The sequence below is a fragment of the Dermacentor variabilis genome, chromosome 1 (genome assembly GCF_050947875.1).
Source record: "Dermacentor variabilis isolate Ectoservices chromosome 1, ASM5094787v1, whole genome shotgun sequence".
Classification (NCBI taxonomy): Eukaryota; Metazoa; Arthropoda; class Arachnida; order Ixodida; family Ixodidae; genus Dermacentor; species Dermacentor variabilis.
In genome coordinates, this window is record NC_134568.1 from 23106063 (window position 1) to 23121915 (window position 15853).

The 15853-nt window shown below is 47.3% G+C and overlaps 1 protein-coding gene across 1 annotated transcript in view; it reads left to right on the forward strand.

Moving 5' to 3' along the window:
- The window catches only part of LOC142575801 (frequenin-2-like), a 310775-nt gene that overhangs the window by 282702 nt on the left and 12220 nt on the right, over positions 1 to 15853 (forward strand). Inside the window, exons 5-6 of the mRNA XM_075685463.1 lie at positions 1317 to 1395; positions 8548 to 8636. Coding sequence (XP_075541578.1) covers positions 1317 to 1395; positions 8548 to 8636 — 168 coding nt within the window. The remainder of the gene's footprint in view (positions 1 to 1316; positions 1396 to 8547; positions 8637 to 15853) is intronic.

A 15853-nucleotide genomic window follows, 5' to 3' on the forward strand; every position in this document is an offset into this window, starting at 1 on the left:
ACTTTTGCGACAAACTAAGAGCAGAACAGTATAAACGCATACATAGAAATAGCAATGTTCTTGGCCATCCGACATCAATGGCAAAGTTCCTGCACAATTTCGACCGGGCGCCCTATATCGTAAATATATTTCAATCTCTTTTTATTCCAATCTCCTGACGTCAAATTTACGTAACGACTGACAGAAGCATCGGGCGGTAACCCGCAGCGTTGTTTGAAAAGCCCAATCAAACGCGTTCCTAGTTTTTACAAAGTCCTTCTTTTTTTTTTTTGCTTTCAAAGCGAATAACATTAATTGCCTACATTGAGCAAACTTTCTTATCCAATTGTCTGACAAGAGGCGAAGAAAACGCTGAAGTGTAGAGGGTTTTGATGGGGCCGAGCCAGCACAGTGAAAGTAAATAACCGGATGAAGAGGATGGTGCCGGCGTCTGTGATTGGTTCGCTTTCCTTTACTTAGCTTGCGGTGACTGGTCGGAAATCGCGGCGGCGGCAAATTCGACTAAAAGGGATCCTCAGCAAAGAACAGCCGGCAGCGCAATGTCTTATACGTCTTAAAAGGTTTCGATAACTTATACTGCCACGCAAAACTTTCTATTACATGAAAATAAATCCATGCTCCCGGGCAGCTCCGACTAGCCAGTGCCAGAGCGATCCGCGGGCAGCCGTCTCCTATTCCTCACGGAACAGGGCAGTCTCCCGCTATTCAGAAAAAAAAAAAGTTTTGTTCGACATATTATTGCTTCTTTAACGCGCACTCGCCGCTTTGACGAGGTGAGTTTCCGTGGTTTTGTGACGTCGGGTGACAGACAGGCGAAGTAGGCGTAGTCCGAAAACGTTTGGCGGATAGCAGAGGACAAATGGCGAAAAGGGCTTCGAATCAGAAATAATTATTTTTCTTTCGTTTGGTCTAGTCATGCATAATCAGTGTACACACATCATATCAGACGGGACGTTCTCGCGGTGTTCGTGCCGTCGCGTGACAGACAGGCGAAGTGGGGGCGGCCCGAAAACTTTTGACCAATCGTGGAGAGCTGATTGCAGAATTTGAATAGAAAATTTTGGAATAGCTTTACGCCATAGCACCCTAGGAGTGACTACATCTTCGGTGACGCGTTATTTGAGTATTAATGTGGTAAATGCTTAAATTGCCCTGCTGCCTTTCCAAGTGATGCTTTATTTTTACACCAGGTGATATCATTACTGATGGCGCTACTCCTGATCTGACGAGAGCTTCCAACCTGCCCTTTGCTTTTTTGCCACCTGTGTGTGCCCGATTACACGAACTGATTAAGAACTCTCCCGTTTTCTTTCCAGGACGGCTCAATCGAGTTCGAGGAGTTTATTCGTGCACTTTCGGTGACTTCACGAGGCAGTCTCGACGAGAAGCTAGTCTGTGAGTACAAAATTTCTGCTTCAACAATACTTGCTACTCAACACTACAGCGTGCTTATTAAGGCGAAAGCCTTAAGTGGCTCATACCCCCGATGGCGTATCGCCAACTATCATCATCAGCAATGTCTCATACCTCCCAAAGCAAGCAAGAAATGCAATGACTCATCCCTCTCGTAATGCAGAGGCTACAAGCACTGAGCAAAGTGAATACAGTACATACATTCATTGTAGTTACGCATACAATGCACAGAAACGCGGCATCTAGTCGAGTGGTACAAAAAAAAAAAAATGAAAAAACGTGCCACCTTCTCAATGGCTCATACCTCTGTAAAGAAGCAAGAAGCGCAATGCCTTATACCCCCGTAAGGCTGAGGCTACAAGCGCTCAGCAAAGGGAAGCGAGCAGTGCATGCATTCGTTGAAATCACCCATACAACACACTGGACAGCATACGTTTCAATCTCCTGCTGAGAGGAAGGAACGTAAAGTCGAAGAGACACGTCGTTGGCGTGAGTCTGACCCCGCTATATGAGCGTGCGAAGCCGCAGCCAAGCATCGAAAAGGAGCCGAACTGCGAAAGCAGCAACGCGGCGATGCGACACGGCGCATTACCAAGTGTGCAGCTAACTCTCGCCTTCACGTCATACGGGAGCGTAATATGCTGCCGAACTTTTGATAGAACAGCGGTCTTTGGACTGTGGTTATGTAGTGGATATAGGGCCCAATTAAGATAGCTGGCTAGAGTAAAGTATCTGTACAGCCGGAACTTATTTTTCAGGTATGAGAAAAAGGACACAAACCGTTCTCCGTTACCGCGTTTACACGACATAAGTAGCAGTGGAGCTGTCGGGCGGGATATTTTTCATTTTCACCTTAAAGGCCCGTAATCATTACGTAAGGAAGGGCTTTCATCCTTGCAACAATGTCAGAACCTATGAACAGAACAGGAAAAGAAAAAACAACAAACAGAAACAAGCCAGAAATAATTGTGAAAGAAAAGGGAGACATCGTGTTGGAGTAATGGTGGGTAGGATCGGTAATTAAACAGTGTTGCTAATTAACGTTTCGTGGGATGATTTACGGCCAGTGCATGATACGATGCTTTCTGGGAGGCTGTTTCAGTGGGTTATTGCGTCAGGGAATAATGACGTGTTCTTGGCAGAAGATCTGGTGATAATGCGTGCTATGGGACGACTGTGGCTTAAGAAGATGTACGTGAGAGTGGATTTAACAGGATATGCCTGGAGTATGGATGGCAATAAACGGTCTGAAGCAAGCAGAGATGATAGATGATGTGGCGTGAGGCAAGTGATGGTAGTTCAAGTGTACGTTTTGATTCAGTGGTGAGAGTGACGAGAGTAATTGGAGGTTGTAAACCGAGTAGCCCGATTTTGTATTGCTCCACAGGTATACATCATGGGGAAGGGCGCCAGATAGATGACGCACATTCTAACTATGGACGTACGAATGTTAGATATGCTAGCATTTTTATTTGAGGTGATGCGGTTTTCAAGTTGCGTTTTAAATATCCAAGGGTACGTGAAGCATTCGAACAGATCGTGTCAATATGCGTTGACCATGATAGTGTCGATGTCCTGTGAAGGTCGTGGTATTTGTAACACGGGGCATGATTGACAGGAGCAAAACCCTTTGTGTAGGTGTGACTAGTTAAGCTGTGGTTGCGGGTGAATGGTGGAGCTTTGCACTTTGCACAAAGTTAAGCGGTATGAACCGTTTCTCTCACCATACTGCGATGGAATCGAGGTCCTGTTGGATTGCGGTGTCATTCGGGCCTTTCATAGGGGAGGGAATATATGACACAGTCATCCGCGAAAAGACGTAATTTATTCTTAATGTTAGCAGGTAAGTCATTGATGTAGATGAGGAAAAGTAGAGGTGATAAACCAGCGCCTTGTCACACACATGATGTTCCGCAGCTAAGGGATGAATTATAGTTATTTGCAGAGGTAAACTGTGCACGCCCTTTTAAGAAGTGTTCAAGCCAGGAGAACAAGCTATGTGGGATTCCGATTGATGCGAGTTTTTGAAGTACGTGATTGTGGGAAACGCGGTCGAACGCTTTCGAGTAATCCTAGAAGATGGCATCAATCTGCAAATGAAGGACCATGAATTGCAGAATGTCATGAGCGAACTCGGCGAGTTGGGTCTCTCATGAAAACAGTTTTCCGAAGCGGTGTTGGTGAGGCTAAAATAAATTGATAAATTCCAGGTCCTAGCAGTTTGAACGGAATGCTAGTCAATGTGTCAATATTCGATCGCATTAGTCAATATGTCGATCTCGCTTAAATTAAGTCTCACTGCGGAGGCAACGAAACCCAGTTCTCGCGCCCCCCCCCGTCAGCTCCCTCAACCCTGCCAGAGACAATAAAGCCTGCATAGTGGAAGCCAGTGAAAAGGTGTCGAGTGCTTGCGTGGGGCACCTCGCCTCCCTCGGGACGTTTACTCGTCCCCCCCCCTTTCTTTTTCTCCCCCCCCAATTGGGTTCGGCTCTCTAAATGACCCCAATCAATAAACGTTAGCGCGCACCTCTTCCACACAGCCGCGGGTACGCGAGCGCCGCAAAAGATAAGCAAGTCCCGGACGGCATTCCACGCGCGGGCCGCGCATTATCAACGCCCCTGTTGGCACAGCTCGCTAGCGCGCGAGCATTAACGCCGTACGGTTACATTTCCTTCCGGAGAGCGGAGCCGCGACGCTGCTGCGCGTGCGCAGTGAGGTGCCCGCGCGCTTCGCGAGTAGTAGTACAGTGTGCACAGTGCGCCGGCGAGGCCCGGAGGCGCATTAAATAAGCATGCGATCGACGGAGGCGGCGGCAGAGAGGCAGATACATAGTTTGCCTGGGGCATTAGGCGCCATGATCCTTTCGGGCAGCACGTACGTGATATGGTAATACATGGTAATGCGGCTCAGGCGCCTGCTTTTCCTCCTCATCCCTCCCTCCTTCCCCTTCTTACTCTTTATCTTTTCTGTCTTTCCGTTTCTTTCGCCTGCCTTTCTGGCCGCGTTATTATAGACACTTCCTCCGCTGGAGAACAATAATCAGAGAGCCGCGTCTGTTCCTTTGTTTGGGGAGTGAGTCGCGAATCGCGTGGTTCGCTGCCATCATTGGACGAGGAGGGCACGAATGGTTGGCGGTCGGGCGGGGGCGATGGATTGGAGCCCGAGCTCGGGCTGACTTCCCGCCAGTATCACGTTTTATCTGCCGCATGTCGTTAAGCGCGCATATATACCTCCCGTGTTTCTGCTCCATGGGCGAGGCAGTGCCCTTCTATTCGCCTTATCGCGACCCGCGATTCAGTTCCTCCGTGCTGGTCTTTCTTCTTAAAGAAACTCTGGGACGCGCAAAGCCCTATTGTTATCCCGCCTCTGCTTGCATATACGGAAAGTAACTTGCCTGTATGCTGTCTTTAGCTCTATTCACCAGTAACGATATTTTATTTTAGACAACTTTCGTGTGACGCCTGCATAGCAGACCAATGTCAAATGAACTGCGGAGGCACGCTACCTTTTTACCAGGATGTGTAGAGAGCAGAATTTTGTACTCATCTAAACAAACGACTTGAAATAGAACTTGAGTATGTACTTGCGAAGTCGCAATACACTCTCAGAAAGTTGCTCAGGGCACATTCCATGCCAGCTGACCCAGCCTTAACACTCGAACATTTCCGATTAAAAAAAAATGGGAGCCTTTCAGAACAACACATTTTCTCACAATATATGTTTCTTTTTTTTTTTCGAGAAGCATTTGCACCGGCGCTAGCACCGTCAGAACTTTGTCTAAGGCGTAAAACTATGCGTTGAAAAAAAGCGTTGCCGAAAGCCCAGTTCCTTCGTCTTGAGGGCAATACTTATTTTCTTCCGGAGAGTGGTTGCTGGTGATGCACCTAAAATAGCGTAAGCAACTATCGGACGTTCCCTTACTTTATTACGCCCTTCAATATAATCCAAATGGTCCATTTTCCAGAAACGTTGTCGTGCAAACGCTACGACAAAGCAGGGACAACGAAAGGCCTCGCATTGGAAGCCTACACTTTCTACCAACTACTGTTGCAATCCTGGTGCGAGCTTTGTGAAAATCGTGCGCAGGCGAAGTGTGCCCCCTTCGGATTGAATACCGTTAAACTTTCCCAATTGAACGGGAAGCTACTAGACATGATCTCCTGTGCTCAAAAAGTTAAAATGACTTATTCTAATAGCCGAACATTGGAAGCATGCCAGAGCGGCAGCACTGATGGAGATTCCGTGAATGAGGCAGTATAAGAGACGCACGCGCGTGTTATTCCCACACAGGAAAAAAAAAATGAGACGAGCGTAACTAAACCACACGTTGGGCATCGCTCTCCGCGTTTGTTTTATCGCATATATCGCGCCGCAGTACGGGAGCAGCGCTGGTGTAAGTTGCATTAGGGAGCTAACAGCTGGCCTAGCTTATGCACAGGCGATTCTATGAGGCCTTGTGCGGTGGTACACTGTAAAAAAAAAAAGAGAAAAAAAATGCAATTTGGCAAGCATAACACGGTAACAACGTTCGTAATAAAACAGGCAGTCGTATATGTTATAACATATGCGGGCGTACATGAGTTCATGAAGACGGCAATTTTCTCCGTGTCGCGTTTCACAGATGTTTCCTCCATTATTGTTTAAACTGTAGGAAATTTGTTTTTCTAACACGGATGTTCCCTCGGTATAACTGAAAACGACATACATGTCTGTTTCGCAACAGGCATGCATGGAATGCGTGGAATATCTGCGAATGCTGAGAGAGAAATTGTGTTTAATTTCTTTAATATCCTCAATTATCACTCTTGTGCAGACCCGCAATGCTGAGCATGAGGTCGCGGGATCGAATCTCGGCCACGGCGGCCCCATTTCGATGGGGGCGAAATGCGAAAACACTCGTGTACTTAGATTTAGGCGCACGTACTGCAGGTGGTCGAAATTTCCGGAGTCCTCCACTACGGCGTGCCTCATAATCAGAAAGTGGTTTTGGCACGTAAAACCCCTAATTTAATCTTTAATTTAATTTAGTCGTGTGCAGCTCGTGTGCAACCATTGTGGGCAAAGCACGAAAAAAAAATGACTGGCTTGACCTCACCAGTTTTTTTTTCTTTTCATTTTTTTACAGCCATCAGAAGTACTGAGTCACAAAGCAATGAAATCACTTCAATCGTTCTTTCAAGACACTGCAATTTGTGACGAATATTGATTCTACCGAATAGCGCGCAATTATTTCATTCATGCATCCGAAACAAATTCTTATTCATCCGCGGACTTTGTTTCAACGAGAGCTTTTCGACAGAAACATTTACTCTTCGAGCTGTTACATGTTTTGCTTAATGCAAGGTTTTATGCACCGTATTTTTTGTTTACCCAGTATTATTAACCAAGTGAAAAGGGGCAGCCGTCGCCAGCAAACGGTGACAGCTCCTCCATGTATTTTCATCTCAAATAATCAGAATCTTTTTCCCTATCGTAAATAATTTCACAATTCGCATGGTCACTTTTCTTTCTTCATTAGTGGCATCCGTTGACTATTGACTCATGGTTGACCGCCAAACGCCAGCACAAGTGCATGTTCACCATTTTATCCGTATTACTTAAAAAAAAAAAGAACTTTCGGGAGCACCCTGTGGTAGGCGAACATTATTCTCGAGCCACGTTGCGCTTGCCTGTGCTTTTCGGTATAAAGTGAAAAAAAGACGGTAGTTACGTGTAGTAAAGTTCTTGTCGTCGCCCTCTTGTAGCGGCTTACCGAATCTTTCATTTCTGAGTTGCGACGTTCGCGTACGTCGTTTTTTTAGCAGACGGCGCGTCCGCATGAAGCTGCCGAAAAAGAAAAAAAGAACATGCGTTTTACGCCATGGCGGCTTTCCTATCACACGCGCCAAGCAGTAAAAGCTGAAGAGAAAACGGCGGTCATAAAAATATAGTATATTTTTATGATGCCTTAGGAACGTTACCCCAAGTTGTAACTTGTTTGCAAGTGCTGCTTTGTGCGTTTAATATTGTAGTTCCTTCCCTTCTCCCCCCCCCCCAATCAAGCCCTCCCTCCCCCTCCCTTCTACGCACACCGCACCCCAAACTCATGCATACGTCTGTGTAATTTAGCGAATGTAATTTCGCTGCTACTAGAAAATTTGATAGTCACAAAAGGCGCACTTCGTCTGCGCGCCTCTCTGCAATAAGCTGTTCGCACTTCCATTATTTAAATGGGAAAACCACTTTGGAGGCATTCCTCGTCGGGAAATACACTCGTACAAACCTGTCAGGCCTAGAATACTCCGGATAATGCGTGGAAAGTTGGATAATGCGTGGTAGCTCAATGGCGCGCAGCACTGGGGCTTATGGAGGCGCTTTACCGGGCTGAAGTTAATCGATAATCGAAACCTTAAGCTTCTTGACTCTTCAAAAAAAAAAAAAACTCCATTTGTGCGAAGCGGGATATTGATCGATTGCACGTAATGATACATTGCCGTTACGGACATTGCAAAAACAAAAAAGAAACAAAATAAAAATAAAAAAATCTCGCGTCGTCTGCTCGGTTAAATATGTACAATGCTTGTTCCCGTAGAGTTTCTTTTCCCCTGTTCTTTTTAATAAAATCTGCGGCCCAATGATGGGCTTGTCCTCCCTGTACGTTGTACCTCGTACGTTGCAACTGCACCGAAGTATATTCTCTATAATTGCGACTTGTGATGATCTAAAATAGATTGGCCATTCAGTGAGATTTAACGATAAATGCAGATATTACAACTTTAGGCGTGCGAGGAGAGATAACTCTCCTTTTTCTTCTTCGTCATTGGCTTCACGAAATTGCACGAGATAACTGCTACAGCAACCTCTAGGTGGTGTTCGGGCCGCCGGGTACAGCAGACGTAGACGTTCTAGTCAATGTACGTCGTCGCTTACCTTTTTGTGCTAACTATAGCGACTATAGTCTACGAATTCTATCAATGGTCACATGCATCTTGAGCGAATTCACTTCCCAGGAGGAGTCGTTCTTGGTGTCCTGTGACCGGAGCTAACCGTGACTATTAAACGGTACTCTCGCAGTGGTGCTTTCCGAAGTCACTTTTCCTTTTGTGTAATGCCTAACTCTTTCTCTTGTCTCCCTCCCCCATACCGTCTCGCAGGGGCCTTCAAACTGTACGACGTCGACAACGATGGATTCATCACAAGAGACGAGATGTACAACATCGTAGATGCCATCTATCAGATGCTGGTAAGGAAGGGGCGACCGCCTGTAGGAGGCGCTCCTTATCCTTTCTTCGTCCCAACCCTGGACAGCCGTCGTTAGTCATCGTCGCGGAGAGCCGCCGCTCATTTGATTCGCGCAACAAATGCGCCATCGTTAATCAGACGACGTCGTCGCCGCCACCACCACCACCACCGTTGGCCTCCTAATAGCCGTCGTCCGGTGGTAGCCATGGTGTTCCCGTGCAGTGCACGCAGACTGACCGACGTTTGCGTCTCGCCCTGCCTTCTATGTACAAGAGACATCGGGAAGGTCACCCTGACTGTGTGCTTTCGGATGACAGACGTGGCCATGGCTGGCTCAATGGCCTTTTTTCATTTCGGTGTTGTATAATGGCTTAGAAATGCAGGATAATCCGAGAAGGCAGAACGAAGTCGCTGCAAATAGTTGGCCCTGGTTTAGCGATGAGCGAAGGTCGGCGTATCCTTTTTTTTTTCTTAATTTCGTTTGGTACAAACTGCTGCTACCGCTAGCGCTATAAGGCGTCTCGAAACGCGCGATTTTGCCATCTGTTTCCATTTAGTTAAGCGTTCACGAAGCGCTGCTGACAAACCAAGTTCGCCTCTTCCAAAGGATGGAGAAGTTGACGTGATTTTCGTAACATAATGTGATACGTTAGCTAAATAAAGGAATAATTGCTAGGGACTTAGCTGTAGCCAGGCTTATTATGGAGCTCCAAAGCGTTCGGCGTTGCGTAGAAAAGACGCACTTTTCATTTGCACGTAGCGCAGTTGTCAGAAACACCAGAAATGGTTGCTTGTCTCATCCGAATAACTAAGTATGGCACAAGCTTTACTAAAAACTGAGTCCTTCTTGACTGAATATCTATTGTCTTCTACGGTGAGTACTACAGCCTGCCGCCGGAATGCTTCACTAATCACCGAGCTCGAAGGAAGCGAGCATAAACGTTCTACCAAAAAAACTACTAAAGCAAGCTACTTAGCACTGGCTAAGGATGCGGCTGAACCAAAAACTGCGAAAATGATGCCTTTCAAGCCGGCGAAGACCGACACCGTCGCTTTTATTTGGTGCAGTACGGGGAAAAGTCCCAGATTCTCTGCCGAGGGAGAAAGGCCTATATTTACTGAGCACGAGACAGCCAGACGAGATTCCGAGGCCGAGACGCAAGAAAAGGATCGAGCTCTGCCCACTCTGTATAGGCGTGGGCAGTGTTCCGCCTCTTCTTGCGGCCACCGGCAAGAACTCCGAATAATCGGCATCGCTTCCAGCGTCACTCCTCTAGACGCCGCGGTGAACGTGCCCAGATGCGAAAGAGCATGCAGAAAATTTCGGTCCACATCCTGCCGTGGCGTACGCAAGCAAGCAGGGAGAATCCATCGACCGTCACTGCAGCGCTTCAGGGTGCAGCCGCGGCGGGAACAAGTCGGAGCACAAGAGCCGCCAGCATCGGCGTGCCAAAAAAGAGCTCCGCACACGGCAGCGCCGTGACACGCGCATGAGTCGACACGCACGCTTGCACACATCATGAAAACTTATGCACAACGTATTTCGCTCCTCGCCTTTCCCGAGGCTTGGTTGTTCTGTTGCTCGGTTTGCTTTGTCGTTTCTTTTCTCGCAATTTTCCACTCGCCGGGTATTAAATGACGTCCGCTAATGCATAATATATTTTCGGTTTGATGCCCCAAAACTGCATAGTGGGTGATCGGGATGCTGTTACGGAGAGCTACGAGGTAATTTTCATCACCTGCAGTACTTTAAACGTGGGCGCACCCAGAGCACAGTCAGGAGTCGAACTACTCAGCCCCACAACATGCCTAGCCGCTAAGCCACCGTAAGTGTAAGCTCTGATAATGGTTGGTACAAAGGAAGAGTGAACAACGCAAGATACATGATGACGAGAAGGAACCACACCGCATTGCTGTGGTGCCGATGTTATTTGTTCACTCTGCTGCACTTCCTGCCGTCATGCTTCATGTAGTACTTGAATGCGAACCTATCAAGGGGAGGTGAGCCAATCAGAGCACGAAAAACTTGTCTGAAGCAGGCACTTACGAAACATTCTTTTGCGAAAAGTTATCCCGCAAGAAGTCTTGGAACACCACGTTCCAGCGATCTGAGCTCATAAGGTTCAACAGCACGTTCGCTGCCGTGCTGTCATGGCAGCGCGTCTCTTATCGAAAGCGGCTGCAAATGAACGGGATCTGAGGGATTGCGACCCAGGGAGACTGCATGTGCGCTTACGGTAGCGCGCTGCGAAGGCGATATTTCATCATTTGCCAGAAACGACCCTCTCACTTCCGGTCGCGACTTGGTCCTGTGATTATCGTTCCGTCTTCTCGCCTCCTCTGCACACACACTCCTGGTTTAGAATAAACCCTTCACACGAATGAATTACTTGCAATGAACGACCCGCAGACATGCTGCCCAGAAAACGTGCTGCCCGTCGTTTGAGTTATGCCGCCGTCGTCGACGTTATCGTGTGGCATCATCAGGCGACATCTGTGACTCGTGCGTAGCGAATTAGGTGTAATTATTTAATGTTTTCAGTAATTGTGTGATTGATCGATTACTTTTTTTTTGTAGGCGAGGCTCACAGTAATTGAATTACTTTTTTTCAGTAGGCAATCACATGTAACCATGGAGTTTCACACAATAATCACTAGAGGGAACGCTGGCGTTGTCTGCGGGAGCTGCAATGGGAGTGGTTGAGCCAGCATGGGATGTATGGGAAGTACATGAATCTGCCTAAACTTCGTCCTTCTGGCTTCAAACGGCTTCGTGACTTTGTAAGCTCATCATTTTCGACAATGTACTGCGTAATAAATAATTAAATAAACGTTATTAAAATTGTCCGACGGCAGGATTCGAGCACAGGACCTCAAGCACAGACTCCCTATATTGAAGCCATTATGCCACGGACGCATGCATCGACAAGCTACATAGAACGCTCTTATGAATTTATTGCGGGCAAGCAAGTGCCTTGAGACGCATGGCGAGTTTCTGTTTGACCACCTCGACAGGCTGAACTGTTGCAATTAGTAGCGATTGTGCGTGTTCGCAGTGTCTTCTGCACTTAGGAAAGTATAGATTGGTCTGAAATTTACGACAATGAAAGCATGCAAAGCGTAATAAACGACTCCACAAGAACGTCTGAATCCACAAGCACGAAGCTCAGACAAATCCATGACTTCCCATCATTCCCATGGTGGCTCAACAATTGTAGCGCCAGAATACCCTCTAGTATGTTGTGTTATGGCTCGATATCGATGGCCACTGCGGACGTTGATGCCAAAAAATCACCTGCGGACGATTTTTTCGGCTTGTCATCGGCCATACCGAGAGCAGCGAATACGGCGGCTGACGTGCTATTGCGCAGCGGTCTGCTCACATTTGTTTTATCGAGCACCTTCCATGTCACTGTCCATCCTTTGACGCTCAACGACATACTTTACAAGCGAAACTCAACCTGCTAGGCAATAGAGCGCTCTCAGAAGAAAAGATCCTTGGACCAGGGCCTACGCGTGCTTGCATGCAGAAGGCCTCAAAAGCCCTGCAGCATTTCTAGCACACTGGATTGTATGAACGCTCGTGACAGTGGAGATTGACCATTACGATTGACATTCGTGACTGTGAATGAGCGACTATTATTTTTCTGTTCTCTCCTTATCTGTTCTTCCCTTCCCCCTCCCCTAGTGTAGGGTAGCCAACCGGGCACGTCCTTGATTAACCTCCCTACCTTCCCTTCTTCGTTTCTCTCTCTCTTTCTCTGGAAAGAAGGTCAGGCGTGCCGACACGGACACAAGAGAAAGAAAACCAGACAACGCAAACGCGGACTGCCGACTGAAGGGCGCACTGTGGCGCAAAAGAAAGTGGACGCAAAACTTACCTGCGCATGCTCACGTATGGTAGAGCCACCTAGATAAGTTTTGTCTACTTTCTTTTCCACGACAGTGCGCCCTTCTTTTGATAGTCGACGTTTGTGTGGTCTGGTTCTGTTATCTCGTGTCCGCGTCTGCAAGCCGTACCTCCTTTCACGATGAAACCTTACCAACCAGCTCAACTTTCTGTAGTTCTCGCCTTTTCCTTATACGCGGAGCTGTGTTATTATAAGGAGAAGACGCGAAAAGCTTCCGCAATATCCAGCGCCGACGACAGTGTCCACCGTGTGCGCTAGAAGTATATGCCTACGATACGCTCCCTTTCTGTTAAAAGGCTATCAGTTGGATGCAAGGCATGTATTTCCGACCAAGAAGTCATCTGTTATCTCTATTCTAAGTTAGCTTCCTTGTCAACTATGCTGTAGTGGTTTGTCGTACACACGCTACGTCTACTTTCGAGAAAGTGTGACGCGATAGAGAAAGAAAAGTGGGAGAGGAGAGAAATGCAAGGACGTCAGCCAGACGGCTTCACGTCCGGTTTGCTATCCTACGCACGGGGAAGGGGGTTGCGGTGTGGGAAAAAAAAGCACTGAGGGTGGTGTTCATCCGGAGGTGCGCAGTTGGTCACTGGGGTACTTCGGTAACTGCAGCAATGTAAGTGTCGCATTCTCAGCTTGTGGCGCATGGGGCAACTGTCCAAGAAGGACCTTTGTGAGCGAGAATGATCTCTACTCGAGGAGATCGAACGCGGCACGGAGACGAAGGCGCATGTCATCGTAGCGGGCACAGGTGATGATGAGATGTTTGATGGACCACTCACACTCACAACCGTCGCATTATGTTGTCCCCCCCCCTCCCATCCGAACGTCCAAGTACACGAATAGATCGCAGCAGTGTATGCGACACATCTGCATCGTCCACACATATAACCGCTTTAATGTATCCCATGTAACACTACGGACATTGCCTACAGGGATGTGCGTGGCGATCAGTGTACGTTTCGGCGTCGGGGCAGTGAGGAAGAAAAGTTGCGTAGTTTCGAAGACTTGCAGACTAAAGTGCTCGTAAATGTTTTGTTTTTTTGAAAGTTATAAAGTAATGTTCATGGCATTTAGTGTAAACTACTTTCGTGTGCATATTCAAATCGCTTATACTGGCGGGAAGACGCTTTCCGGTAGTTATTGGTCGGTGCTGTGTCATTCTCCCGTACGTGGGAAAATAGGGAACAGTATATGCGCACGTATGAGCCTTCCGCAGTTCGTAACATAGCAAACATGAGAAATCGGGGCTGAGTTCATTCATATACACGGTGTCCCAAGTATCATTTACGAGCGTGAAATAAGCCCGCAAATACACGCAAAATTGCTGTGCGACTGGCCGCTCGAGGCACTTTGCGTGTATTCGCGAGCTTCTTTCACGCTCGGAAAAACACTTTTATGTAGGACGCATTGCGCAACAGAAAGCTGTATCAGGAGTTGTTCAACTTGTTATAATATTTGAGAAGTTGAATAATTAGTATTAATTACCTAATTAGGAGCAATGCAAACAATAATCTGAGTTTCTCCAAGCGGCGGCGAACAACATTACCTTGGTTCTGTCCAGCTGCGCGGCAAGCGGATATTTTTTAATCTTGGTGCATGATAGTTGGGACACCCCCCATATGTTTTCATTCATTTTCATATGTGCCTGCGGAATTAATGGAACCATTTGCGAAAGTTTCCCGCGCCCTGGATTGCGCTCACAGGAGCGCATTACAAAAAGCTTGAACTGTGTTCCGTCATCTGTATATATTGCAGATACGCGCGAAAGACGCCGGAAGCCTTTTTTTTTTTTTTACGAATTATTGCTTAACGGGAAACAGCGAGAAGTGTTTCGAATTTTTAGTCATATAACGATCGCATGAAAACAACAGACAACGAACGCAAGCAACTATAGCTAATGAGAAGTTCGGTCTTTTTTTTTAAACTGCACTGTTAGACAACTGCACCTTTGCGATAATCCTGTTCTTCCTAATAAAGTGAAATGGAAATTGAAGTAAAAGAAAATTCAGCTGGCCGCCAGTGGGAGCCAAACCCACAAGAGAGCGAGAGAAATGTCACAAGCGAAAGGCAGGGAAGTTAACCATGCTGAGCGCGATAGGCTATCTCCACTGGGGAAAGGGGATTGAAAGATGTGAAAGGAAATATATGTATGAACTAGCGATAGAAAGAAATAGCTTTTTCTTCGCCCCCAGGTGGGCGGCTTCCTCATTCCGGGAATCTGTGGGCTTTCGCTGCCACCCTGACCCGGTCTGGGCAAAACAGCATGGCCTCGCACAGTTTTTCGTTGTGCACACTTTGCACTGGTACACACACAATCAATGGTTCATCGTCTAGTCAATCGCAAACGGTCATCATAGGCTGGTGCATTTAAAGAAACGCAGAGCCGTTCTTGCGACTTTGTACATAGCAGACACACGAGGGCCAGGGCCACGGTCCCAATATCTTGTCTTCTGTTAAAGGCCTTTCATATAGTGTCCTAAAGCTGTCCGAAGGGCGATCCTCTCATCTTCTTATGTCTGGCAGTCACACAGATGTTTGATCGTTTCTTCTACACCACGTGCGCTGCAATTGTCACTATCCGCCATTCCACTTAGGGATGAGTAGGCATTCATGAAAGAAACTCCCAGTCGGAAGCAGCAAAATAGCGTTTCTTCAGGTCGAGGAAAACCGGGTAAAAGTTGTTACCTCATGTGGGACTTCATGGCATATAGTTGCCGGTTGGTGAACTCTGCTGTATTCAATTTTCCTAGTGCTAATACGTATGAGGGGGACAGTTAAGGTGCCGACCAGCATCTATTCTCGAGAATGGGATCGAAGTGCCTTCACATTCTCCATATGCCTCCATATCCCTGGTGAGCACTTTCATTTCCATTGACGTTGCAGTACTCAGGTAGCCACTGAAATGTTTTGTCGTGGCCTTTGTCCACCGCTTGATGGTAGTGTAATCGTATTTCTGCCAGCAGTTGTTCGTGTAGGCCGTGAGGCAGAGCTGATAAGAGAGATTGCAGGGCTTCCTTTGAATCGCAAAATATAGACGAGTGATTTGGTGACTGTTGACGCGTATAAAGCCCTGCGCTACGGAGGGTGACGAGTTCAGACCCTGTCAAGGTTGTGACGTGGCTTATCTTGAACTACTTGCAGGTTGACGTCGACGTAACAACCATCGCACCAGTGGAGCTGGTTAGTCGATGAAGCATCTGTGCAACTATGAATTCGCTTGGAGTAGAAACCATGTAGTACATTTACAGCGGCAAGGCGCAGGGCACAAATCGGAGAGTCGGGCCGCTCTCCAACTTATGGAATG